Raw genomic sequence first — 25,629 nt, 5'->3', positions numbered from 1 at the left:
GGTCTCTTCTCAGCTCTCTACAGGAACACTGACGGTGATTCAGCTCGCACAAGTTATTTAGAAATATCAACACTCGGGCTAGGTAGGCGAATAAAGTGGTATCATTACTGAGTCCTGTTTGAACTTAGTCAGCAACTGTACCAACCGTATCTAGAGCTGAATCACAGATTGAGATCACAGATGAACACCTAGGCTGGACTGTTTGCTCCTTTCCTGTCATACTGAACGACCGGCCCAAAGTCGGCTGGCGGGGGCCGACAACATTCTATGTGCGTAGATAAGAGACGGAAGAGCTGTTGATTGTGTGTCGTTCTATCAAGATAATCTCTGCTCCACCCCCGTCTCCGAGCCCTCCGGAGAACACCCGATTACCCCGCGCTGGTCTTTAGAAAACCCGGGGTTGGCCACCGGCCCGATTCGTTACCTCCTGAATCCCTCAGGTCTAGTCCCATCAAGTACGAGGGCTAGGATTGGTTAGCACTATAAATTGGTCAAACTCTCGCTCAAATCAAATCTTCCACAGTTACACTTCACTCCCCCGCGAGTTATTCGCATGTCTGCCTCTGCGGCCGTGCTGGCAACGTGACATTTGACTAGTGCTTTAATCCAACCAATGAGCTTTCTATGGCCTCTTTGGCAAAAATGATTAATTAGTTCGCGATGAAGCATGGGTCAATATTTGCACATATATTCAACAAACGTGTCAGGACATTCCGCAGCGTACTTTCTGGCGGTTCCAAAGACATCAGGCCATCACAAACCTTCGTGTCTACGGCCATCAATTTAGGTGGGCGCTAGTTGAAACAGGTGGGCAAGCAATGTTGAAACTATTGTGAATCGCAACCATGGATATCATTCTTATGATTGACTAACTAATAGGGTATTCTGAAAATGTATTATTTCATCGGATTCGTAACTCGTCCTGCCACTTCCGGCTCTTTCTTATAATAAACTGTTCATCTTCGACGTAGCCATGTAAAAAAGTCGCCCTTTATCCTATGCCTTACATGCTGATTGAAGCCATAGGTGATTGCATTCGCCAAGCCGATAAACTGACTTGAGCTCTGCAGCGCCGCTAGAACACGACTTTGCGAGCCGTTTCCAGACGCCTCCATCAATCTGTTGACGAGACCCGGGATCCAGAGCACCACATACATGACCGGGTAAGCGTTGAGGAGCATCATGCGCTTGATCTCACGCTCGACTTTCCTCGTCTGCGTTCGGATGGGGAAGTCGCTCATCATCGTTGCGGTCACGTTCTGCGGCGCGCTCTTTCTGCTGTCGACGTGATTGAGGGTCGGGTTCGTCGGGAAGTCTCGGGATTGCATTTCCCGGGTCCCCGGCATCTTGAATGATAATGCTGATAATGTAGAGCTTCTGCTCCTGTGAGTCTTCTTCCAAATGGATACCGACGGCCGCCTCGGCGGTCCGCTATCCATGCGGTATTGAGCAAATTGTGCTTGGGCAGCAATTGCTGCTGGTGGGAGCATGTCCTTCTGAAGGTGTGATGGGCCCCCGGAAGCGCTCTTGTGCAGCTTATCCTCTTGATCGAGGTAAGAGAACCGCGCCTCGGAGGCTTGGCTCATGTCCATGTCATGGTCGTCGAACCGTGATATCCTTGCCGACATCTTCCGGCCCGGCTCTTGCTCGCCTGTCGGCTCTTCGTCGATCTTGTCTTCAGCGAAGTGTGCCATTCTGACCGCCGACGGCCGCCTGCCGCCTGGTTGTACTTGAACTTCCTTATCTTCATCGACTTCAGTGGCCGATGGTCTTCTGGCCATGGCAGCTGGCGCGCTCCGCGGGGCGACAGGCGACGTTTGCTGACCTTGCTGGGTCGGCGAGAACTGTGGCAGCTCACCCCAAGTCGGGTTCGCTCGCTCAAACTGGTCCATCTCCAGCTCGGGTGTATGAATTGACTCGAATCCTTGCTTCTTCCGTATCGATGATGTGACGACGTTGCCGTTCGAGTTTCCGCTATTGTACAACGGATCAGATGTGCTGACCATTGTGCGAAAGTGTCGTCCGAGGTACCACCAGACGTAGAGGTAAATGAGAATCGTGGTGAAGATGATGCCGAAGCGCCACCCGTGCGTTAGTGCGTATCGAAGATCGGGCCGTTCTCGGGTTATCCAGCACCAATTTCCGCTCACGGGTTTCATGGTACCCATGAGAGTCGCTGTCGTGCTGGTGATGAGCGGTACGACCCAGACGGAGAGGCAGATCATGACCTTTCGGAAGGTCGATGCATTCGGCATGTAGGTTTTCCGTGTTATGGTGAGGAAGGTGACGACCGCGATGGCGAGGATAGAGAAGTCGGATGCCTGTACCGAGAGCTGGCCGACCATGCCGTTGAGCACGCATGCTGCGCCCGGTTGAAGTTCTTTGTTCTTGATGTAGATGATGCCCGAAATCGTGTTGCCAAGTGAGTTGATGAACTCTTTTCGTTCGACAATCGCAGTCAGCGTACGCATTCTTCATTTTACAAGTTGGATTTGGCCGAGGGGCAGAACTTACCGGCTAACGTCAGGTTCAGGACGAGAGCATGGCGGAAAGATCGCTGATGCTCATGGTAGAGAGCGAATGAGATTAATACACCTGTTGTCGCGAGGAACGAAAGTATGCTGCCCGTCAGTGTGACAGATGCGACTGCCGCATCGAAGGCCATCGTGAACCCGCACGCCAATGGATGTTGGTTGGCATCCACGCGAGCGAGCCTCGCGGGCGACGGGTGGAAATGGGTATCATCTTGTACCAAAAGCCAGTGCGCTGCTAAACCAGAACCGTGGACTGGGCGGGATTGGCTGTTCGTTACATTGATGGAGTCACGGGGCTAAGGTGCGAGTCATGAAGTCGTTGATGGACGTGGGGCCTTCCGGATGCCCCTGTGCATTCTATTTATTGTGTGATAGACGTCCGTGATGCCATCTGAACTTGGTCAAGGCCCCCAGACGAGTGCCTAATAGGCAGGACGTAAGTCGTCGAAAGACGTGCGGTTAAATGGCTTTGAGTTTGCGCGATTAACATCAGCTGGGTAAGGCAATGCTTAGCCTCCCAGACTTGAGGCTTCCCTTGAGGCTGATGATACGCCTCAGAGAGTTCCGAGATACCACCTAGGGTACCACGGACTGGACAGCCAACTCTGCCAGAGTTGCATGTGAACTAAGGCAGGGTCTCCTTAATCAACACTTGGCGTTTTGGAACGTAGTACCCAGCACTCTGACCCACTGCATAGTCCGAATATCGTTAGCAATTGCGCAGTCCCACGTGGGGTTTTGTGTCAGATTTCCAAAAGCGTTCCCCCGACTTAGCCGTGAAAAGATGAATGCATCCATCTTCGAGCGGCAGCCCGTCATCTCAACTCTGTGGCGCGCGTCTGTCGCCAACCTACCAGCCTTTTGGGGTGCGAAATGGACGGGATCCCCTTCCCTTCTCTCAAGCGAGCGCGTTACGGACTCTTCAGCTCTTGCAAAACTCAATACACACAGCGATCAGTACCGACCATGCGTATCAGCGTCTCAGGCAGCCGATCACGCAATTCCATTGGTGCCGCATAAGTCTGGGCAGAAACTCTTATGAAATACTTGCACTGATTAGCCTGCAGGCTCTATGTGAAGACGCTAGAAGCCTGTCAACAGGCCCTTTGAGAATGGGAGGCTTGTCTCGGCACCCATTCATCCCGCTAAAAGCCTTGCTTAATGTGGGCAAAGCAATATCAAGGTTTAGACGGAGTGGAGACCTTCGAACCATCGCGGCATCGCAACGTCTTTTACCCCTGGGTATGGATCGGGGTCCCTAGTTCGCTTGCAAGCCTTTGGTTGATTGATGACAGGATAACCTTTGCAAGACAAAGCCCCAAGTTTCCGAAAACGACCAAGGACGAACACGCACGGGGTTTTCTCGCCGACAAAGTCGGACTTTTGAGATATCCCTCGCTGAAAATATCTGCCCTTTCTGCTCTGCCGTCCGACTGAGAGCAAAGTTTAGGCGTTTCATGGCTCTATCCCCGGGCACTTTCGTACAAAACTCAAATCAACCGCTTGCACTCTTTATCATCGCATACTTTCTGCTAAGAGAGAATCCAACTGCCCACGTATCCGTCAAGAACCTCCACAGTCCACAAGCCGGCTGTTATTCCCCTGTCGGCGTGGCCCTTGACCCCGGTCGTGCGTTCTTCCGATTTCGCGCGTCTCTCCCTCCCTCCCGTGATTCTCCTCCTCCCCCTTCCCGCGATTGGCAACTGGGAAACTGAAACATAGGCGAGAGGAAAGAGATTTTTGCCACAGTCGCGCGCAAAATTGAATGCCCGCGGATATGCCCGCAAATAAAGGAGGTTCTATTTTCGAACCTAAGCCGCCCTACCAGCCCTGCCTGGCACTGCTGAGTGGTCAACCGCGCGGGAATCGGGGCAAAGCCCAAGTCCGGTTTAGCCGTGCCGTGCAGTGCTTCTGCCAACTTACCTGCCAAGCGCGGTAGACAATTGATTGCATTTAATTACGCTAGTGTCTTTAAGGTGTGATTGCCATCCAGGTCGGGCGAGGGAAAGGCTGCCAAGATCACTTTCGACTGAAGTTGTGCCGAGGCCGACATGCGGCCGATTAGTAGGTATCGTGAGCAGACAATCTGCTTGATCAACATCGGTGGCCCATACTTTGCACCTAGGCCGAAAAATCAAGACAAAGTTATTCTCCTCTCTTCTCGTGATTCTGGACCTTCAATATTGATTAGAGTTGTTCAAGAAATTAATTCCCGATTTGCTTGGAATTCTGGGAGGGGATGGACTCCGCTGTGAGGAGGGGCGAACTTGGAAGGGAAGAGGAGGAGCGAAAAGCACAGAGCGCGCGGCGACACACGCGATGGGCTGCGGCCGGGAACTTCAGACGTGAGCATGAGTCGTGAAAATGTCGTGCCTGTATGCTCAGCCTTGGTGTCCCGAAACAATGGGTTCACCCTGATATTACTTCACGTGGTGATAATCGACATTACTCCCGCATCTCTGGGCCTTTGCAAGTAGCCGGCCTGTCGCGTGTCGCAGGCCCCCTGAGGATCTCCCAAGACTTCCGCATTGGGTCGGAAAAGCTGGGGGTTTGTCTACCAAGAGTTGAAGAAGACCAAGAAGGTCCGCCATCATGATTCAAGGCCGTGGTTTGCATCGCCAGATGGCGGGCTTGCGAAGTTTGCCCCAAGGCTCACGCTTTAAGGGTGTACTCAGGCCACCAGAATTGAGAACTACCGCAATCCCTTCAGCAAGTGCAAATAAAGTAGACGATAATTGGACGGAAGATGGTAATAAAGTAGGAGTTTTAGCTTGGTTAAGTTGAACTTTAAAATCTCCCGAGGCAGAGTGTTAAACAGTTGTGCGGGATTTTCAGCCCAACTCTGTCCTATCTGCCTACCGGACTCTTGTCTTGGCAGTTACTTTTTGACTTCTATTGGAGTTCCTTACATCTGAGCAGTCGTTAGCCCGGCGTTGGAGGCTGGCATGTTTCAATGCTGGCTAGGGATCCCACAGGCATTGGCCCCAAGCGAGACCTATCAGGAAGGGACGCCATTGTACATTATCTTTCGTCAATTAACCTCCATTATCGATACGATATTATCTAAAGAAGCTGTACATTCACTTGTTTGATATTACCAAAATACTCTCCGGAGATATGTTACCCAGATCGTATGAAGGACAATGGGCCCGTCCATCATGTTTAGTCCAGCTTCAAAACCCACTTGCCCTTCAGCTACAAGAAAGTCAGCAAGCAGTCACACAAACAAGTTTAAGAATCACTTACTTGACCACCGTGCATAGTCTGCACTAATTCCTCCAAGTCGTCGATTTTGCCCACGTGGACGTTGGGAACGACTACACGTCGTCTGACAAACTCCAATGCCTCAAGAATATCGGCACGCGATCCAACAGAGGAGCTCAAGATCTTCCAACCCTTCCCGATAAGCCAGATGGGATTAAAATTTACTTTCGCCTCCCAAGGCAGAATGCCAACACACATCAGCGTCCCGAATGGCGCCAGCAACTCAAAGGCATCCTGGTAAGCAGCAGTTGCCGTAGCTGCGACCACTACTGCCTTTGCGCCATAGCCTCCGGTTGCTTTTCTGACTTTCTCGGCTAGAGTTCCAGGCTCGTTTACATCGATGTAGACCTCGGCTCCCTGGTCTTTACAGATTTCACCCTTCTCCGGGCCAGCATCGACGCCAATGACGCGGTAGCCCATTGCACGGGCATACGCGACGCCTAGGGCGCCTACACCTCCTCCGGCTCCCGAGATGGCGAACCACGAGCCCGGCGTAACATGGCAATTCTTAATCGCCTTGTAAGCAGTGACACCCGCACAAAGGATAGGCGCAACCTCCTCGTCAGGCACCTCGTCAAACTGGGCAGGAAGTCTCGCCAAGTACCGCAGCGGCGCAAGCGTATACTGAGCGAATGTACCGTCGTACGCTCTACCAGAGTGGAGTGTCTTTTCACAGCGCGTCTCACCCTCATTGACGAGGTCTACGCAGGCCTCGCAATTGCCGCAAGTATCGCGAGTCCAGGCGACACCCACTCGCTGTCCAACTTGGACCGATTGGTCGAGGGCCGCAATGTTAGAGCCTAGGGCGGCAATGCGACCGACTCCTTCGTGGCCGAGAATCTTCCTATCGAGGGGTCCGAAATGGCCCATGGCCATACCGAGATCGGAACCACAGAGGCCCGTCACTGATAGGCGGATAAGAACTTCATTCGGTCCTGGAACTGGCCGCGGTTCATCCCGCACCGCAAACGTAGGCTTCCCATCTGAGCCTTGAGGCGACTACAAATCGTAAGTCTCTGCAGAGTTCGATGGTGTGAAGAAGACAAGACGGGTGGAACAGTCTGAATGGTGCATGTGAGGTAGCTTACAGTCAAGACAGCAGCTCGGTGTGTCTCCATAATTTTGCTTCGTCGAATAAGATAAGAATAAGGTAAGTATACACAGGGCTGTAATTTAAAGAATGGCGTGTGAAGTTGAAGTTGAGACCAACCGAACTAGTGCTGCTCGAGGAAGATCTATGATGTAGGTCGAGATTTCCCCGCTACCTCCAAGATGGTGTGTAGTGGGATAGGACTTCAGACGGGTCGGAAACACTTTTCCGCATATCGTCGGTTCGAAGGTTCCCCTCATTCGAAATTTGACCTCGGTGTTATTCAGCCATAATGATAACTAACTATCTCAGGTATCTGTGGCCTGGTGGGTTGAGAGTTTCGTGCGACGTCATCGTGCTTCGATGCATGTATCTGTGCGGAATCAGAAAAGAAAAAACATTGACTTCAGCCGAAATTCTGCCAAAGGTCTCCACCGGAGTTAGTTTTTGGCTGTATGACTACATGTATGGAACAGTCAGTATTATGATTACTTGAGCATGCCTTAAATCTATCATAGCAGCCCTTGTTCCTGGGCCTCTTTTGGTCAAGACTCGTATGACAGGCAACGCACTTGATGAACGATTACCCTGGAAGCCTCGTGAAGCAGCGTGCTTGGATGCTTATCCCTAGTTGCGACTTTGCCGCAGAGTCCTGATTCGCTCCCCCAAAGCAAGTTCATCCGCTTGTATCCGCTGCAACTGCTCCAACGTCTGCCTCCTGTCCCTCAAGAGCCGCTCTTCATGTAGCAGGTGCTCCAGCTCAGCCATATCTGCAATAGGGGGTTCCGGCGAGGAATTGATACGATCTCCAATTATGGGCGGTGACATCCGACTTGTTGCAGATGATAGGGGCGACTTTGGGAGCGAAATCATGGACACGACCTCCGGTGATACCGTGTCCTGCTCAACTGAAGGCGTGACCTCGAGGCTTTCGTGAATTTTTGGCTCAGGCGATGCGCACGGAGTTCCGTCCAGCTCGGCCATTATCTGATTCTGTTGATTTGAAAATATTACGGGGTTTTTCTTGTCGGCTTCCAATGGTGCCGTATATGAATCCAACTCATATCTGTTGGATTTGTCCCCGCCGCCGAGCTCTGGTGTGATATTATCCTCCTTACCAACATTCTGGCTGGCCTTGTTCCTCTTTCGCCACCAAAAGAGTAGAATTACAGCCAGCATTGCCGCTAGGGCAGCTCCAGCACCAATTCCAGCCTTCACTCCCGTCGATAACCGATCCGAGGAGGAGTCACTATTGTCACCATCAATCGTAGACGTAGATTCGGCGGTAGGAGTAGATTCGGGTATAGAGGTCGTTGATTGCGTCGTTGATGTGATGGCTTGTGGTGCGGTCGAGCCAGACTCTGTCCATGATGTGGATGTCTCGATACTCACGGTTGCATACGTGCCACCGACATCGTAAGTGGCGGATTGAGTAATGGTGATGATACTGGGTTGTGTTTCTGTCAAGGTCGCTGTAGAAATCACATCCGTCTGGAAAGTATTGAGCCAGCCATTGGCGACGCAGTAGGCCGCAAAGGGGGGCCACACATCTTGAACTTAGCGTCAATACAGCGCTTCAGAGTCGAAGATAGTGAAAGACAGAGAAGCTTTCTCGTTGTGAGATCAAGAGAAGCATACCTTGGATTGTTTTTTCTTGGTACCTGCAAAATCTTTTTATGCAAGCGGCCCATTGGGCACGAAAGAGATCGCTCGTTCCAAGACGGCAAGCACAATCAGGTTTCCTCAATATGTGACAGTTTTCCGTAGGGCTTTCACCCAGACAATCCTGAGCACATGCAGGAATATCGTCTATCTCTTGAGCGTATGCGAAGCGAATTACTGCCGCGAGGACAACTGCCGTGGCCCTCATCGCGACCGAGCAGCGAGAGCCTGCTCGGGGTGTAGATAGAACGCACAGAAAACAATGGCGAAGCTGATAGCTGAACTAAAGGGTTGTTGTTGGAGGAATGGTGTCTGGGAAACCCAATGGGTCCTACTCTCGGTGATACATGTATGTGCCTCAATGACAGCCAAGCGTGGCCTGCGGCAGGAAAGCGTCACCAGAAAAGACAAGACAGCCGACGGGCCAAGAAGAATGCTCGAATCTGCAAGGTTCTCGACGAATCATGAGAAGTTTCTGCCAGATGTGATCGGGCCTTCGTTTAGCTTGTTGGTTCGGTCTAATTTGGGGCCTCGCCTGTCTGGACTCCGATCCCAATGGTTCCAACAGCTCGTTGTCCGGCTACTCACATGTACTAAGCAAGGACCCATTATTACAGGGAGAAGATCGAATCACTACGTTCAACATTGCCTGGTGCCAAGTGCAGCTTCTAGCTGCGCCCTAGTTGTGCAGAGCCCAGCGTCCTCGCCTGCGTTGGTAATGAAATTGCGCTGGGCCGAGCAGATGAAATGAAACCTCCCAAACTCAGCTGGATCAAAAGCAACTGAACTTTTCTCAATGCTTTACCTGCATGTGACCTCAGCTTAACAGCTTGCAATCCAGTTTCAGCCGGCAAAGAACATCCTAACGAGTAGTTGGTTCGAATATGTTCACTATCGCATCATTGTCAATCAGTCAGGGGGTTGCCGAAGAGTTTTTGATAGTGAGTAGCTACTTCGCGGACGAATGTGAGAGAGACTTGGCCTCTACTAACCGGAAGCCACGTCACACTACATTGCCTAGGGCAGCTTCTTCTCAGACCGCACTCCACCCCAAGTCAATTTGCATTTGATCTTCACTCAAGCGAGTTCCCATGTTCAAAATGCACCCGGAAGAGCAATGAGCCAATGAAATGCAGCGCATCTGTTATTGCTTAAGTGCACATGGACCCATAAGCTGTGATTATGTAGGCTTTCCTCTCCGAACCTCAACCAACGTTGCGTTCCTTCTCTCGATCAGCAGATTCGTAACAATAAATTCGGCCTTATTGTGGATGAGGCAACAGAGACATTAGTTAATATTCCTTATACACCGGTATCCCACAGCTCACGATCAACTTTAAAAGATCTTGCCTACGAGACAGAGTCGCTTCGAGGGCAGTCACACGAGTATTCTCGGTTTCTGGGTGATACATACTCCTTTCAATAAATCCAAGATAACAACATGCTTGGAATGTTTCAACCTCATGTACAGTCCGGCGTTGTACCACGGCTCCAAGGCGACTGGCCGCAGGCTTGTGTGAAGCATGGGAAGTAAGGGTGAGCCCCTTTTCTCCAGCAAAAAACATTGTGTCACGAGAAAACGAATTGTTCGCTGGCTATCAACGATATCATATTTGCAACGTGTTGGCACTAATACTTTGAACAAATCTTCAGTATTGTCTTCAGAGAGGCTCATTTGAATTGCGTCTTGAAACAGCGAAGCCCACCGAGGCTGCACCAGATCCAGCAACACGTAGTCAAAGAAGTCAACATTTTTTGACAGAAGTGTTTACAGAATAAGGTTCCACACCAAGACTCCGTCATGAAGTAATCTTCCATTTTGAGGCTCAGCTCTCACTTGGGTGGTGAAGTAGGTGCGTCGTTCGTTGCCGCAACAATCGTAGCCTTTTTCTGCCGCCTCTTCTTTCTGCAGCTCCTTACGCAGCAAAACACGCATGAGCAGATCAACACGAACAAAATCAGAGGACACCCAACAACTAAGAACATGAAAAGACTATCTTTTGTAAGGTCAGGACCTTTCTCCACTCTCGGCGGTTCGTAGTCATAAACTCCATCCGGGATCGTCTGACCAGTTGTCCACGTCGGCACTATCATTGGGCTCGCCAATGTCGGTAGCTTTGGCGTCAAGGTCGCCGTATCAGATGCATCCCAAGTCACGGTCCAGGGTGTATGTATCATGAGCACTTTGTCCGATTTCGCGGTTTCGGGGTAGAAAAGGGCTTCGGTCTTGGGGCGCCATGCAGCGCACGCCATTCCATTGACCCAAGTGTAGTTGAATCCACTCCACCTCTAGTCAGCGGTCAAGTCATAGATACGACAAGCAAGATTTGCAGTGATGAAGAAAATGGTGCAAGCCAACCTATTGCAGCAGTAAGCTGATGTAGGGCCTTCGTTGTATGTGTGTGCCATGCTATAATACGTCCATCCTTCAGGGCACACGCCCGGGCTAAAGTTGAGCCGGCTGTACTCTGCGACGCGGTCCCATCCAGAGGGATAGCATGATGATGAGGGAGCAGAGACAGAAACCTTCGATATGACGTCGCGGTATACTTCGCTGCCGGAGATTGAAACAAGAGACCGGTGCGACGTTTTTGTCGTAGTCCATTGGTTCGAACAGTCTGGCGGCTGCACGAAAGGCGTGGTTATGGCGAGGTTTCCAGTGGTTGTGGCCGAAACGGATTCTGCGATGGTAGAAGACATGACTATCTCGCCAGGGCGCCGAAGACGCAACTGGATTGGAACGGGTTTGGTTGGAACCGACGAAGGGATTTCGGGCCTGGAAATGTGCTTGGGCTTTGTCTCTTATACACGATCAAGCCCTTCGGAGTAATGCGCCAAGGAGGCAAAGCAAATATGAGCGAGGCCCTAATTGGCAAGAAAAGACATGGGCCTGGCCAGAGAGGGCAGGTTTGGGACTAGCGGGGCTTTGCATGTACATATTAATATCGAACTGCACTACGACCCCAACTCGACTTTTCTCAATACTACACATTTTCATGACACGCTCACTTCGCACATTTGATTATGACTTCAAAGGCGTGTCCATCTATCAAGTAGAAACTTTACTAAGTTGACCAAACTAGTGAATGTGCCCGCAAAGTGTTAAAAAGACCGTTGTGTAGCCTCAAAACCGAATAGAGTTGAAGTCCGGGTTGGGTACACTCTCTTCCAGGACTGTGCCATTGCTGAAAATTGTGCCGTTCTTCAAAACCTCGACGCGACCCGGATGAAGGCCAAGCGGCGGGTCATTAACAGTCGTCCCATTTGCATAAATGATGCCGTTGAATTGCGATACTAAGGGGCTCGGAAGCTTCCTTAAATTCTTCGGACTTGCGAGCAAAGGGGACCTTCTCGGGCTGATGGTGCAGTTCTCGCTGATTGTGTACAAGTTAAGACCGATCGCCAGAGTATACAACTCAGCACTCAACGAATCCCATCCAGGCTCATTCTTGATCACCATGCCAATGTAGTCGACCAAGAGGACGTTGGGGTAGTATTCGTACGAGATCTCATTCACGCCCTTCCAGTAGAGTGCGGGGTTGGTAGGCAGAACGGCGATTGACTGGAGGTCGTAGGTAAACGTCGATGTCAAGGGATGCGGTGTACTGAGCCACTGACCGATGTGGAAAATGCCATCTGGCCTTCCTCTCCACATCTTTATCGCCTTTTCAGCCATCTCTTTCGTATCTTCCTTTTCAGGCCACGCATCAGTCAAGTCGATATGATTGATGTTATAGATGCCCTCGCCAATTGAAGTATGCTTGCGGTCATCAGGAATCTCCTTAGACAGATGCTGGGTGTTCAAGAAGATAAGCACGCAGCCCTTGTTATCATTCTTGTCCATCAAATCGCCAATCTTCGACGTTTGCAAACTCTTGCCAAGTCCCGGGCACCGATTTTTGATCTCTTTGAGTTTGTCGAAGAACTTGTTCTTGATACCTTCATCCCAGTAGATGGGGCCATAGCTCGGCACATTGCGGACACCAAGCAGATAGCGGAACTGCAAGAAGATGACCTCGCCAGGATTCTCATCCGTGAATCGATTAATTTCCTTGATGACGTCGTCCAATTTCTCTCCCGTTCTCCCAAGTACGACTTCCGCAACCTCATCAGCCACGTGCATCGTCCAGAAGTCGTAGTTGCCGCAACAGTTGACAACCTGATGAATGCTGGAAACACGCAAGTCGAACCAGCGAGACCCGGCTCGCAGTTGATCATATAGGTTCAACATCTGAGTTTGTGTGTTGCCCTCGGTTCCTCCTGACAGGAGAGCATCTGTTATCTTACTCATGCCCGAATCGTGGGTGCCTGGCATCACCAAATCAACCACCCTCCGATCACGGATCGTATCCTTGATAGCGTTCATCCAGTTTCCCGGTCCATGTGAAAGTGAAGTGATGAACCCAAAGGAATCACTTCCCGTGATGACAAGTGTCACAGGAACCTCCTGCCCCGGCACCCTGTACTCGCGCTGGCCCTTGCCCATCCCGCTCAGGTCGAAAACGACGCGCCTGGGATAGGCATCAGGTATATGAGTTGTGGCACGTACGACAAACTTTTTGCCAGTGTTCCCGATGTCGTAGTATGCTTCTCCGTTGTCATCGACATTGTTGGCTTCAATGTCTTCAGTATAGTGTGCGACGTTCTGACGCGCCCTGCCAGGAGGAATATCGCCCCAGTTGAACTCGTCCATCTGGTAGCTATGTGTTGAAGTGAGTTTGAAAGGGTGCGGCGTGAGGTTGACGATGGTGATGTACTGTCTGCCCGTCGCTGCTGCATTCTCAGGGTCCATCAACAACCAGCGCATGTACTCGCCAGTTCGATCAAGATCGAGGTCGCTATAGGTTTTATCGCTCGCTTGGCAGGTATCATTGGGGTCGATGGGCGGTTCCGTTTCTTCGTCGTCGTTTGACTTGCAAACCTCGGGACACCAGGTACGAGAGCAGGCAAACTCGCACAGCTTCTCATCATTGTAATCCCCAACAGGTTTTCCAGTTGCACCGGGTACCTGTGCTGGTGGCTCTATCAGGCCTCCCTCTGAAGTACACCGGCAGATATGCAGAGGACAGAAGCCAAAGTTGCAGGCGTAGGAACAAAGCCCCTCGAAGCGTTCATAGCCTACTAGAGAGGTGCCTGCCCTACAGGCAGGTGGAAGAAACTCGGAGACGGTCGGTACGATAGTCGTCTGAGGAGTCTCAGAACAAAACTCTTCTGGACAGAATCCCAGGTTGCAGGCATTCGAGCAGAGTCCGGAGTAATTCTCGCTCTTCCCCTTGGCGGGGAATCCGTCTTTCTCGAGCGCTGGCGGCTTTGTGTTGGGCACTCCCACAGCCTGGCACAAGCAGGACGACACGGGGCAATAGTTGTACTTGCAATTGAACTCGCATAGCTCCCTGAAGCCCTTGGCTCCAGTTCCCTTGATGCAGCCTTGGTTCTGTCTCGAGTTTGGCATCGTCACGGAGACGGAGCCGGCAACGACGGCACTGCCAACCCACGGGTTCCAATTCGTACGCCCATTGTCGCAGCTCGCAGAGCTGAAGGCAGGTCCGTCAACCCTCGCTAGAAGTCTCCCAGGTCTGGAGAGCTGGACGTTCACATCGCCGGTCTCACTAAGGAGGACCACGCTGCCATGATAGACGCCAACACCTCCATCGGGAATCGAAGACCATGTCGGGGTAAAAGTCTTGCCACCAACTGTGACTGTGACCTCAGCTGCCGACCCGAGTACTGCGGAAAGAAATATCTTGTCCAACATGATAAGCTGTGGAGGGAATTCGATTTGAAGTTGGCTTGCTGTATTGCCGACGGTGCCACCGTCAGAGCAGGCGCTGGATGGGCTTGTACGGTACCAGACAACGAGACTCTCTTGAGATACAGTAGCTTTGCCAGTCTTGTAGTAGTCGATCCAGAACGGTAGAGTCTGACGCCAGCCATCGTGAGGTCTGTTGTTGGCATAGTTGTATGGCGCTTTCCCAACCGTGAACGCCTCCATGGCGTGGCTGTAAAGAGGACCAATGTGATGAGATTCACCATAGTCGTTCCAAGAGATGATTTGGACATATCTGGAATGTATATTAGTACAATATCATCCTTGAAACACTCTCAAGCTGGTACTTACTCAGGCTGGTTGTAAATGACCTGAATCCACCGATCATGCCATATGTCGTCACCTCGCCACATCCAGTTCTTGTTGTAACCGGGCATATTGGTGTAGAACCACGGCGAAACAGGCATCATATACGGCCTCTTGTCCAAGTATTGAAAGTACGAGGCGTCGACATAAGTGTCCATATCTCGAGGACCCCAGGGCCAAGCAGCCCAGTTGAAGAGGCCGTCCGCGACGTTGTTTCCAAGGGCCAGCGCTGGCCTTGCTCCTTCAGACGACCAGTCAGGAATGAAGAAGCAGCTGACTTGGCTTTTGATGTCGATCCAGTCTTTCGCATTGCCAGGGCCCTCGAAGGTAGAAACCAAAGGCCTTCCATCACTGTGCTTGAAGTACTCGGCTTTCGATGTGTACTTCTTCAGATAGCTGATGACGGTCTCCTTCGGCCAAGGACCTCTCCCTGCGTAGTCGAAAGAGAATAGAAGCTTGAATCCTTCGTCTTTGGCGACATTGAAAGCGCGCTCAAGAGAAACCTCGTTCATGGGCTCTCCATGGGCCATATTGAGGGCGAAGGCGTCAATATGAGCTTCTTTGGCGAGTCTAATGTCCGTACGCCAGGTACTTTCTGTGTAATCGGCCGTGTTTCCCACCTGGCAGAGTGTAAGTTGATGCCCATCGGCCAGGGAATAGCATTTCATTCTGTGAACTGACCATGAAATGTGCGAAAACTGCAGCACTCTGGACGCGGACTGCGCCAGCAACGGCTAAAAGAAGGGCGTTGAGTTTCATAACCTCAATTTACAGTGCAAAATGCCGAAAGTCTAAAAGAATGAATCTAGAAGCAAAACTTGCTGGAGAATTGCATCAGGTACGTGAAAGCCTTACTAGCATTTATATAGCAGTTTTGCTCCATATCGACGGCCAGGCTTCCCTCACCCTCTCCTATCTCTGAATGAAAAAATCTCTGAGAAAGGGGCCCAGTCGTGTCAGAGACGAACACAATTCAGAATGCTCATCTTCCGTGGGGCGTAGTGGCTCGGACGAGGGCCACCAGGCTTCGACTCAACGAAGCTGAGGCACAGCACGATTAATTTCTCGCAACACCAGCAGCTGACCCATAATGCAGTGCATCTTAGAGGCACAGTGTCGTTCTTGAGAATGTGGTAAGAAAATATTTCAAGGCCCTGTCATGGAAATATGATATCCAGAGCCATAAGGACTTTGGTTAAACTCCGGTAGCCTGCCGAGGAACGTTAGCTTAGATCGAGATATTGAACAGCTCTCAACTTGCAAATTACACTGACTGCATAACTCCAAAAGTTGATTCGCTTTTGGAGACCTGTATTGATGTAAAGTGGTGAGCTTTCTCGGCTCTCGCTGGGCATCTCATTGTCAGCCGACATCCGTTTGACCTTCTATCCGAACAGGCAGGGATCACAAGCACCGTCAATCACAGTGTAATCAATACCAAGGCTGATTTATGCTATAGCGGGCCGTCATAAGCGAAGAGGAGGCGTTTTCCTAATGCGGTATGTCTTGGCCGGATGCCGCCTGTCGATATGCCGTTGGAACGTTGGACCCTAAATGCGGAGGACTCCGAGGGCTTGGCTCTTGCCTGTTTGGTGAATCCCATGAGGCAAATTTCTCGCGAGCGAATAGAGGACCAGATATGCTTGAGAATTTAGGCGGCAATGCAACATCTCAGTTGAATATTCTGGGCTAGACTCATCTTGAGCAGAGGACCATCTATCGACGCCGTCTTACCGCATGAGCCCTTGCAGTAGGAAGCTCTAAGTGAAGAAAAGCTATCGGCCGGAAATACAGAGATCATTTACGTGACAGGCTTTCACTTTGGGGGCCGATAACTGCACACAAGGATTGCAATGACTCAGTATTGTGGAGGGGCAGGGCAGGCGATTTGGTTGTCTGTTGGTTGCAAATTAACATCGTGGAATGTCAAACGCAAATTTTCGCTAGGCTCGGGACCACACAACCGCAGGGGCATTTTTGCACCTATCAAAACATGTCCAATAGCGGAAGAAGGCTGAGGCGTCTTGCGCAATATCCCCTATCAGCAAATTCAACCAGACCGTTGGGCAAAAAGTCCGCGGCGGTTGTCTTGGGAAAGTCGGTCTGGGGAGTCCGGGACTTGATTCAAAGTTGAGAACCATTCCTACAATGTTCAGGGTGATTGCACACTTAGTGAATGAATTTTCATATCATGATACATCAATCTTATTTCCAAGTCCTTCACTTCTTATGAGTGGATGTCTCTCTAGACAAATCCCCATTTATTGATGTCGAATTATGTTTGAGGCTGGATCTATTGCGGGATGTCCTCACCTGATGCACTTCAATTGGGTCTCCGTCAAATGTTGTTGAGACTGATAGTCTTGGGCAGAATCCTTTCAGACTGGTTGTCAAGCCATCCCAATCTTATTGTAGGGCAATTGACGGCCACCATATCTAATTCTCGTCGTCGTCGCCCTCGCCCATCATTTTAGCAAGTAAAAGCTGATCCTACCCTTCCATCCTTGTACGCATCGATGATGCTTTGGATTGTTGTATAAGTGCCCACAACGGTCATGAATGATCCCAGGACTATCGTAAAGATGTGCAGGGCACAGAGAGATAACTTGACTTTACTAGAAGATCTTTTCTCCCAGTCCATGTAGAGGCCCATGAATGCTGGGATGATCAGCTGTCATGTGGCACGATTCGTCAGTGAACAGTCACATCGAGACTCGCCCTAAAGTCTGGTAGATTGGCTTGCACTTACACAAGTAGGCATGCAGCAAATAGAACCAATGAGCCCGACTAGATAGCTAAAGAACGGGACCGCTTCAGCGATGATAAAAGCCAACGCGCTGATACCCATCGTTGAGCCACTGCAGATTGCTGATGTCAGTGTGACGAACGTCTGTCCTGCAAAAGCGATCGGAACTTACAGCCAAGTCACCCAATGAATGACGGTCTTGCTTTGTAGATGTACAGAGTTGCGAAGAATGCGTACAAGAAGCTAGTATAAGACTTGTCAGTAGTTACACTCGCTGATCGGATGAAATTATTCTCCTACGGATTTGGCTGCTAGATGAACCCAAAGAGTCGTTGTCATAATGAATCCAGGAATCGAAACACCATACGCTATCTTTTCTAATGTCCCGCCAGCGGAGCCCAGAGACGGACTCGCAACGTACTTTCCACAATACCTGTACGATTGATACGTCAGTCAAGTTCTTCATTGATTCGCAACACTGTATCCCCGAGCTATCTGATTCACTAACATGTAGACGACCGTACCAAATGCTACATAACATGAGGCTAGAAACACTTGAGACGAGAACAGAGATTTGGTGAAAGATCGTGGGCTTCTCATCTCCGCAATCACGGGCATGAAGGTTGGTGTAGATCCATAACCAGCTTCACAGCTATTAGTCTCTCATTCCAGATGTCAGCTCAATGCATCAGTGGAGCACAACTTACTAAACAGGTTGACGGCAGCGACAACTCCTGGGACGAACCCAGGGACCCCTACGGCGTGTACTTCCATGTCGTATGGTCCGGTTTGTGGCGCTGCCGCAGGCCGATCGACTTGGGTCACACCAACCCTTTTATGCGGAATTTTGTCAGCGATTCTATAATGCCCCAAGTTGGTGAATATTGAGAAGAGTTGGTAAACTCACACGACAATGAAGACAGCCGTAAAAATGGAAGCAAATCCTATCCAAGCTAGGATTGACAATCTCCCCAAAGTGGGAATGCTAGACACGATTGCGGTGCATGTGGCCGCGACGAGGGTCCACGCAATGTTGCAGACGTGGCGGTTCGAAAGTGTCTTGAACCCTTCCGCCAAACCAATGAAGCCAGAACCGGATGCGAGGCTTTTTGAGTGTCAGTATTATAGAGAAACAATCGGTTGCTCATCAGAATTCCTCGTGTCTTACATCCAAGTCAGCAGGAAGAGACCACCAGCAATTTCTCGGGCAATAGGTCCGCCCATCAGCGCTGCAGCATCAGCAATGCTGTGAACTCCAGCGTATCTCATCCTAAAGACGTACATGATGTACGCATAGTCTTCCGGCACGTACGATTAGTAAGATGATGCAAGAGACGAGAGTTGGGGACAATGTTGAAATGAAGGCATACAAGTTGCCAGTGTTCCCCAACCCACGAGCAGGGCAATTCCCGGGCCGTACCCAACTGAGCTGAAGGCAGATGGAATTGTCAATACACCAGTGGCAAAGCATAGCTTCATCAAAATGATGCCAGTGCGTTTCCTGAGATGATGCATAGTGTCAGTGATCTATGCCTTCGAAAGTGAAATTCCGACTTTGATCATAACATGACCTACCAACCTAAGGCCCTGTATTCCTCCTCATGGAAGACCTCACGGTTATCATCGATGTCAATGCACTCCGTTTTGGTGTTTCGTTCGGGGAATGCATCGCCGTTCGTCGCCGGCTTCATTTTCTCGGTTGAGCCCTCCAAAAATGTACTTGTGTACGGTGGCATCGTAGGTGATATTGCGTGACTATTGCGACTGGACTAATAAAGAAGGAGGAATATCACAGCACCAGAAATCCTGAGTCGAGATAAATAATCTTTTGCGTGATCTAGCTGTTGCCAACCACGTTGTCGACTACATGGAAGGAATATTCAGAAACAAAATCTTCCAGCGAGGAAGCTCCAGCAACAGCATCTTATATCGAAGTTAGGAAACGCCAGATAATATCAGATAACTACCGAAGGGGAGCAACCTCGGAGAGTAAGGTAACATTTAAGATACAAGACTCTGTTGAGCCTGTAGGATTACTCGTTCAAGGTCCACTTCCATGCTCATGTCCGGTCGAGCGCTATCTGAATGACATACTGTCACTGCTGGGTGACAATCTCGACCGCCGTCAGCGGAGCGCGTTATCACAGGTTCCAGTATACAGACGGGGATGTCGCCGATCCTATCTGCGGGGGAATCACTTGGGTTCCCCATGGAGATAAAGCCCCCAACCCCAATCCCACTGTAGATAATGGTTGTGGGTAAGTGGGACTTCGCGAATAGCCGACGCTAGCGAATTCCCGATCATCCTGCTACGCTAATCTTGACATCAGGAGAGACTTGGGGTTGGCATCATTTGTCACGGAATCATACTGATTGATCAACTATTTGACCAGACTGCCTTCGCGTTTGAGGCTAAGGTAAGTGCGATTGGCTATGGAAGATTATCACGGCCGGGGATCATAATGTCTCTTCGTTCTAATGAATGTCTGACTTGCTCGAACGAAAGTATGATGATGGATTCAATGTCGAACGTAGATGCATACGTCTTTAGTCTTGACTGACATCCCGAAATACAAATTCCACACCGCCGATGCTAACCAGACCTCCATCTACCGACGTTTGCGCTTCGTTGTCTACCATAGTCACCACCGCGGACGCTTTCGGCATGCTGCCATCATTCTCAGATTCAAATGTGCACTTCCAAATTCCATGATGGGAATCGTAATCCTCTCGTCGCGCAGCAAATTCTGTCGCCGACGCCTTGCGGATGGCAAGATATATGACCCCAACTTTGCCAATGAAAGTCATTCCGTCTTTGCTCTGAAGTATCCAAGAAGGCGTATCATTCGGGCCACGTTTCGTAACGTCTCTCCAGACTTCTTCGTAGTCAGTTGGAACACCGTTCTTGTGAGGACAAGGCGTGGTGCCGATTTCGAGGTCATCTCCATTGGGTAACTTCTCGAAATAGGCATCGTCAGGTACAGTCAGGTTCAAGGAGTCGATGATATGTGTCCATCGGAATGTAGCTGTAACTCAGTCATTGCGTCAAAAATTGGTCTTTGATTATTGAGCAGAAAGACATCCGCGAAGATGATGACAGTACGCACGGGGTTCGGTCTTCAAAGCGATTCTCTCTCCCGCGCGGCTCCATTGAAGAGTCTGAGTTTCCTTGATAATCCGCAAGTCTATGAAGTACCTTCCTACGTTGAGTGCAATCGTGTCGGTATCTTCATAGGCAGGCTCGGGCAACCAGCGAATGCTGATGCGCTGGACAGCTTGGGACGGCATATCGTTGGTCAATGACTTAAGGCAAGTTTAGACCAGGTTTGAGCGTAGAAAGTAGATCTCAGGATCATACAGATGATAGAACGATGGGTATCGACGTCTTAATGTGGACCGGCAGTGGAGTACTTATACCTGAGGTGGTCGCAGACTCACGTGTCGTCATCATACCTTACACAGCGAATGTGAACGATAAGTCTTTGGATACCAAGCTATGGGTCTAGAGGGCCTCCACAGCAGACAATTTGGATGCTCCGGGTCTCTGGACAGGATTAATTATTTGTCTATATAGTTGATGTTCCGTCCTTCCGCGGACGCGCTCTACCACTTAAGTGTCGAAAACATACCCCAGATGAAGTCGTATCAAATTGAGAGAATCAGTTCACCAGCACAAACGAAATCCTCACGACACATGGAAAGATTTAAGCCAAATAAAACGACATGCACCAAATGTCAATGGCATTCAGTATGAAAGTGACCCCAGGTTCATCTGAGAGACCGAGACGGATTTATCTACTAGTCTTGGTGGGGTTGAGAAGCGGCCAATCATGTGCGAACCAACTAACCCCCTCATCCCCAGGCGTTTTTGACATGAACATACACAGAGCTGTTACTGAACTCATGTGTATGGAGCAGATCCTGGGACTTACAGCGACCAAGGTACTGTATTATGCTTATTCGGTCTTGTTGTAAGTTAGTGTCGTAGACAATCGTCAAATCCTTTGATCAGTGGCGGCTGGCTGAAGATGGGTTCCGACCTGAGAAGCAAAAGGCACAGATCCACGCCAGCCTGCGCCAGATGTCATCGACTCAAGCAAAAGGTATGAATTCAGTAAAGTCTTCTTGGGTAATTTCCCCTTGACTGATAGTATCATTAGTGCGATAGAGGTACGCCAAGATGTCTAAGATGCGTTGCCGCCAGAGCTGAGTGCACCGCAATCAACCGGCAAAAGTCTGCCGAAATTCCTCGCAGGCATGTTATGTTGTCGTATGAATCTGTGAATAATGAAGTGGAAACTGATAAACTCTGTTGATAGTCTTCTTCAGCACCTCGAACATCGCTTAGCCGAGTTGCAACGACTGAAGTCCGCCTCAGTAGATGCAGATGACCATGGCTCCGTCAATGAAGTCCGTGAAGCTGACGTCGCTCACGATGTCGCCGCTCAGGTAGCCTCCATCTCAATCACGAATAACCTTTCTCTCAGTCTCTTCCAAGGCTCAGCTATATTACCACATAAGTCGAAACTCTTCTATCCCTCTGAGCGTCCACCACTTAAAATCCCAATTCGCGGAATCTACCATGAAGTCAACCCCCGAACAGCAGGCGAAGCATACGCAAGTCAGTTCTCAAGCTTCAACTCACAACACGTTCCTCTCAACGTGATGGAGCGGCTATTCAGAAACTACACCGAAGAGATCCTCCCGCGATTCCCCTGTTTCTCGGAGGCAGAGCTAGCCTACCACTTTAACCACACATGCATCAACAGCGCTAAACCGGGGCTTTCCCGTGTTCAAGATGCCCTTTCTCGATTCGTCATCTCGATGACCATGGCAATCAGTGCCCTCAACTCAAAGAACCAAGACTTTCGTAAAGTCGCGGCTCTCAGTGAGGCTCTACACGCGGACGCCATGAAGTACGTCGACGACTTGCTGCATGAATGTTCCATCTCGGCTTTACAGTGTCTGATATTGCTTATACAACTTGCGCTGTTGCTACCTCAAACTTCCAATCTATGGTATCTTACCGGAGAGGCTATGCGCATGGCTGTAAGCCTTGGACTGCATCAAGAGCCAGAACCACGCATCTTTAGAGATAGAGCACACGCGGAGCAGCGCCGACGCATCTTTTGGGTCGTAAGTACACGATCAATAAAAGTCTAGGTCAAGCTTATTGCTCACACAACCCCATACAGGTCTACCAACTCGACAGAATCGTGTCCATCTCTGGAGGATGTCCAGTTGCCTTGAGTGATGAGCACATTACAACCAGGCTTCCCTACGACTTCGGCGACGTATCTGACTTGGCAGAAAGGGCCGATTCAAAGCGAGTCAGCACCCCAAAAGAGCGGCAGTTCCTCCTTGACCTCCAAGTCTGCATCATGAAATCCGAGATCCAGGCAACCCAATTTTTCGACCGCCCTGTTCCTAGTTATTTCGGGTCCCATGACGACTGGGTCCAGCAGATGGATGTCAGGACACGAAATCTCTCTCACGATGTCTCTGCGCACGGAAATCCGCACTCATCGCTGGTGGCTAGTTGTCTCCAATGCCAAATCATGCTACACCGTCCTTGCTCCCACAACATCGCCGTTTCCGAAACATCTCTGGTATCCGTGGTGAACGCGGCTATCGAGCTGATAGCACTGGATGCGAAGGCGGCCGAGTCTGGCGGTCTTGTCATGGTATTCGAAATCGGCAACAGGATGTTCCAACCTGGCATGCTCTTGCTCTACGCTCTTCGAAACCATGCTACAAAGTTACAGCGTGCGTCACTCGCAGACATTGCCACCGCCTCATTGAAGAATCTCTCAGTGCTTCTCGTAAGTCTAGCTCAATACCAGAAAGACCGAAAAGAGGATTCATACCAAAGCAGTCATTAACTCGAATCATAGACCAACCTCTCAAGCAGATGGCCACCTCTATCCGACACAGCAAGCTACATCAACGAACTCATTGAAACGAACCTCCGCAATCCGCTCGGCCACAACGGAAGCCACTACGACATGCAAGTCCTCGAAGAACTCGACTGTCTAGTCACTCAGCGACGAATCCATAGCATTCGCCACCGAAACATTTCCTTCCCGCCTCCAAAGAGACCAACGCCTCCTCCATCGGAACCAGAAACCGCCGGCAGAGACTTTTTGAATGACATGCAGTGGTGGACAGACTTCATAGATCAAGACTTTGTCACGAACGAAAGTTGCTTCTCGCTTCCTTCTGGCGGCGGACAGACGGTTTCCTCGCCTTCTTCAGAACCTAACGAGACTAGGGCTGAGCGTGGGCGAGATACTAGGGATAGCAACGCCAGCGACTTGGAAAAGGAGCTAGACGTCGTCCTTGACGCGATTCCCTCTTGCAGCTTTTGTAGGGATAGACGGACAAAGTGTCAGCGTCAACTCCCTGCTTGTAAGGAATGCGCGAGGACCTCGCGAGAGTGCTTCATCTTTGACCCGATTCTGATGGCAAACATCCCACTCCGACGTGTGCAACTTCTTATCGGGGAGCTGAAGGATCTTTCAAAGCAGATACCATCACCTTCACGTTCGTCAAGCAACACACATCAACCACCAGCTACCGGAAATCCCTTATTCCTGCCTCTCCAACGAGGCGCATCTCCTCTTTCCGAAACCGTATTATCCATCTCTCTACCTAGCACTGTATTCTATGGCCCCTGGTCCTCTCTCGGTTGTCTGCGAGATCAACTTCAACATAAAGCAAGCTACAAACTATTATCGACAAAACGCACTGCCATGAGAAACACGATCCCGACTCTCTCGTTTCAGAGCCTCATCTCCTTCCAACCTTTGCCAGAAAGTCTAGCTGCTCCCATCTTCAACCTCTTCAGCCGCTCAACAAACACCTTCTTCCCAATCTTCCAACCCCAAACCCTCAACAACATCCTGACCACATATTACCACCCAAACGCTGTTCCTCCACGTCCACACAACACCCCTCTCTTCAACCTCATAATCGCTCTCGGCGCCCAAATCAGTAGCAAGTTCACACCCTCACTTTCCGCCCTGGCAGAGCATCACTTCCAAAACGCTATCAGCTCTCTCCCAATCACCTGCGCCCACGCCTCCCGCACCGAAAACGTCAGTCTGCTTCAACGAACCCTCCTCATTTGCGTATACACCCTCCTCCAACCCAGCGCAGGAGATGTCTGGCGACACCTAGGTTTCGCCATCCGTCTGTTTCTCGACTTGTCGCATCGGCCGTCGATGGAGGAAGACGAAGACCATGAAGTGTTTCGCATGCTTACTAGGACTTTGTACACTCTTGAGAGGTATGTTCACCCACCCGAGTACTAAGATTCACGATGGAAGAGGCTAATTGTCCCATGAAGCCATGTTTCGATTGCGTTTGGTCGACCAAGTCTACTTGTCATCGGAGACGATCTCCGTCGCGTACGTCTCCAACATACACCTCATTCCAGCTGTATCTGACACTACCTATGTCACAGGAGCTCGTAGAAAAGAGCGGCAACAACCTCCAAGATGAGATCTCAATCTCTTCATACCAAGTATCCCTCCTCAAGATGCAGATCCACAGCACAATCCTTGACCGCGAGCGCAATACTTCAGTCATCCACGAGACTCAACCCCTTCGAGATATTTGCGAAACCTACCGCCAAAGTCTTGACTCATGGTTCGCGAGATGGAAAGAGATCACAACCTCAATTTCTTCTTCATGTTTAATTCCATCATCAATACCGTGGAGTCACGCCCTCCAAGAAACCCTACTCTCATGGGGCTCTTTGCACTATCACCACGGCATGTCCCTCGTCACAACCCTCTGGCCAACACCAGGCGGAGATCCATCCACCATTTGCGGCAGCGTCTCCAAGGCAGGGCTACAACTCGTTCGTCACCAGCAGCTTTTTGCAAATCTCACCTGCGAGGGAGCACCATCGGGTGAAGGAGATGTCGTAGTGTTCCCTTGCGAGTGGACCATGGCTCATCTGGTGCTCCAAGTTGGTCTCCGTGCTATGGGAGAGAAGGACAAGCCGATCGTCGGCGAAAAGAACGAGGACCCGTCACTGGCACTTTGCATCTCGTTATTGCTGCTTCTTGAGGCTGATGACTCGAAACTATTGAGAGGGCTATCACCAGTTTTTGAGCGGCTATCCGAGAAGGTTTCATTATGACAATAGATTTGAGATCTAGGGAGTAAACTCCTTGTCTAGACCGAGGCAATC

General features: G+C 50.4%; 9 protein-coding genes across 9 annotated transcripts; 1 reads left to right on the top strand and 8 right to left on the bottom strand.

Annotated features, from left to right (window-relative positions):
- Positions 1-956: 956 nt before the first annotated feature.
- Positions 957-2,830, bottom strand: CCOS01_09950 (uncharacterized protein; the record flags this gene model as incomplete). The annotated part of the gene is made up of 2 exons (XM_060458107.1): positions 957-2,437; positions 2,515-2,830. Coding segments are annotated over 2 exons (1,797 nt in total), but the record flags the coding sequence as incomplete, so codon positions are not given.
- A 2,866-nt stretch (positions 2,831-5,696) lies between these two features.
- On the bottom strand, positions 5,697-6,916 carry CCOS01_09949 (zinc-binding dehydrogenase; the record flags this gene model as incomplete). The annotated part of the gene is made up of 3 exons (XM_060458106.1): positions 5,697-5,729; positions 5,781-6,797; positions 6,887-6,916. The coding sequence occupies 3 exons, from the start codon at positions 6,914-6,916 to the stop codon at positions 5,697-5,699; spliced, it is 1,080 nt and encodes a 359-aa protein (XP_060311271.1).
- A 599-nt stretch (positions 6,917-7,515) lies between these two features.
- On the bottom strand, positions 7,516-8,758 carry CCOS01_09948 (uncharacterized protein; the record flags this gene model as incomplete). Its single annotated transcript, XM_060458105.1, has 2 exons — positions 7,516-8,438; positions 8,665-8,758. 2 exons carry the CDS (start codon positions 8,756-8,758, stop codon positions 7,516-7,518), a joined length of 1,017 nt encoding a protein of 338 aa, XP_060311270.1.
- A 1,625-nt stretch (positions 8,759-10,383) lies between these two features.
- CCOS01_09947 (uncharacterized protein) lies at positions 10,384-10,728 on the bottom strand (the record flags this gene model as incomplete). The annotated part of the gene is made up of 1 exon (XM_060458104.1): positions 10,384-10,728. The coding sequence occupies one exon, from the start codon at positions 10,726-10,728 to the stop codon at positions 10,384-10,386; it is 345 nt and encodes a 114-aa protein (XP_060311269.1).
- A 111-nt stretch (positions 10,729-10,839) lies between these two features.
- CCOS01_09946 (uncharacterized protein) lies at positions 10,840-11,250 on the bottom strand (the record flags this gene model as incomplete). The annotated part of the gene is made up of 1 exon (XM_060458103.1): positions 10,840-11,250. The coding sequence occupies one exon, from the start codon at positions 11,248-11,250 to the stop codon at positions 10,840-10,842; it is 411 nt and encodes a 136-aa protein (XP_060311268.1).
- Positions 11,251-11,674: 424 nt separating this feature from the next.
- CCOS01_09945 (uncharacterized protein) lies at positions 11,675-15,442 on the bottom strand (the record flags this gene model as incomplete). Its single annotated transcript, XM_060458102.1, has 3 exons — positions 11,675-14,612; positions 14,669-15,303; positions 15,365-15,442. 3 exons carry the CDS (start codon positions 15,440-15,442, stop codon positions 11,675-11,677), a joined length of 3,651 nt encoding a protein of 1,216 aa, XP_060311267.1.
- Positions 15,443-17,153: 1,711 nt separating this feature from the next.
- Positions 17,154-19,165, bottom strand: CCOS01_09944 (neutral amino acid transporter; the record flags this gene model as incomplete). Its single annotated transcript, XM_060458101.1, has 10 exons — positions 17,154-17,354; positions 17,433-17,541; positions 17,602-17,672; positions 17,730-17,862; positions 17,938-18,073; positions 18,137-18,261; positions 18,337-18,534; positions 18,598-18,727; positions 18,800-18,930; positions 19,005-19,165. 10 exons carry the CDS (start codon positions 19,163-19,165, stop codon positions 17,154-17,156), a joined length of 1,395 nt encoding a protein of 464 aa, XP_060311266.1.
- An 811-nt stretch (positions 19,166-19,976) lies between these two features.
- Positions 19,977-20,717, bottom strand: CCOS01_09943 (uncharacterized protein; the record flags this gene model as incomplete). The annotated part of the gene is made up of 2 exons (XM_060458100.1): positions 19,977-20,455; positions 20,537-20,717. The coding sequence occupies 2 exons, from the start codon at positions 20,715-20,717 to the stop codon at positions 19,977-19,979; spliced, it is 660 nt and encodes a 219-aa protein (XP_060311265.1).
- Positions 20,718-21,716: 999 nt separating this feature from the next.
- On the top strand, positions 21,717-25,578 carry CCOS01_09942 (uncharacterized protein; the record flags this gene model as incomplete). Its single annotated transcript, XM_060458099.1, has 5 exons — positions 21,717-22,565; positions 22,625-23,251; positions 23,324-24,717; positions 24,778-24,838; positions 24,895-25,578. 5 exons carry the CDS (start codon positions 21,717-21,719, stop codon positions 25,576-25,578), a joined length of 3,615 nt encoding a protein of 1,204 aa, XP_060311264.1.
- Positions 25,579-25,629: the final 51 nt, after the last annotated feature.

Source organism: Colletotrichum costaricense, assembly GCF_030867565.1.
Source record: "Colletotrichum costaricense strain IMI 309622 chromosome Unknown Scaffold_10.1, whole genome shotgun sequence".
NCBI classification, from domain to species: Eukaryota; Fungi; Ascomycota; class Sordariomycetes; order Glomerellales; family Glomerellaceae; genus Colletotrichum; species Colletotrichum costaricense.
Note: the sequence above shows the minus strand (reverse complement) of the source record. Positions and strands in the feature narration are given on the sequence as shown.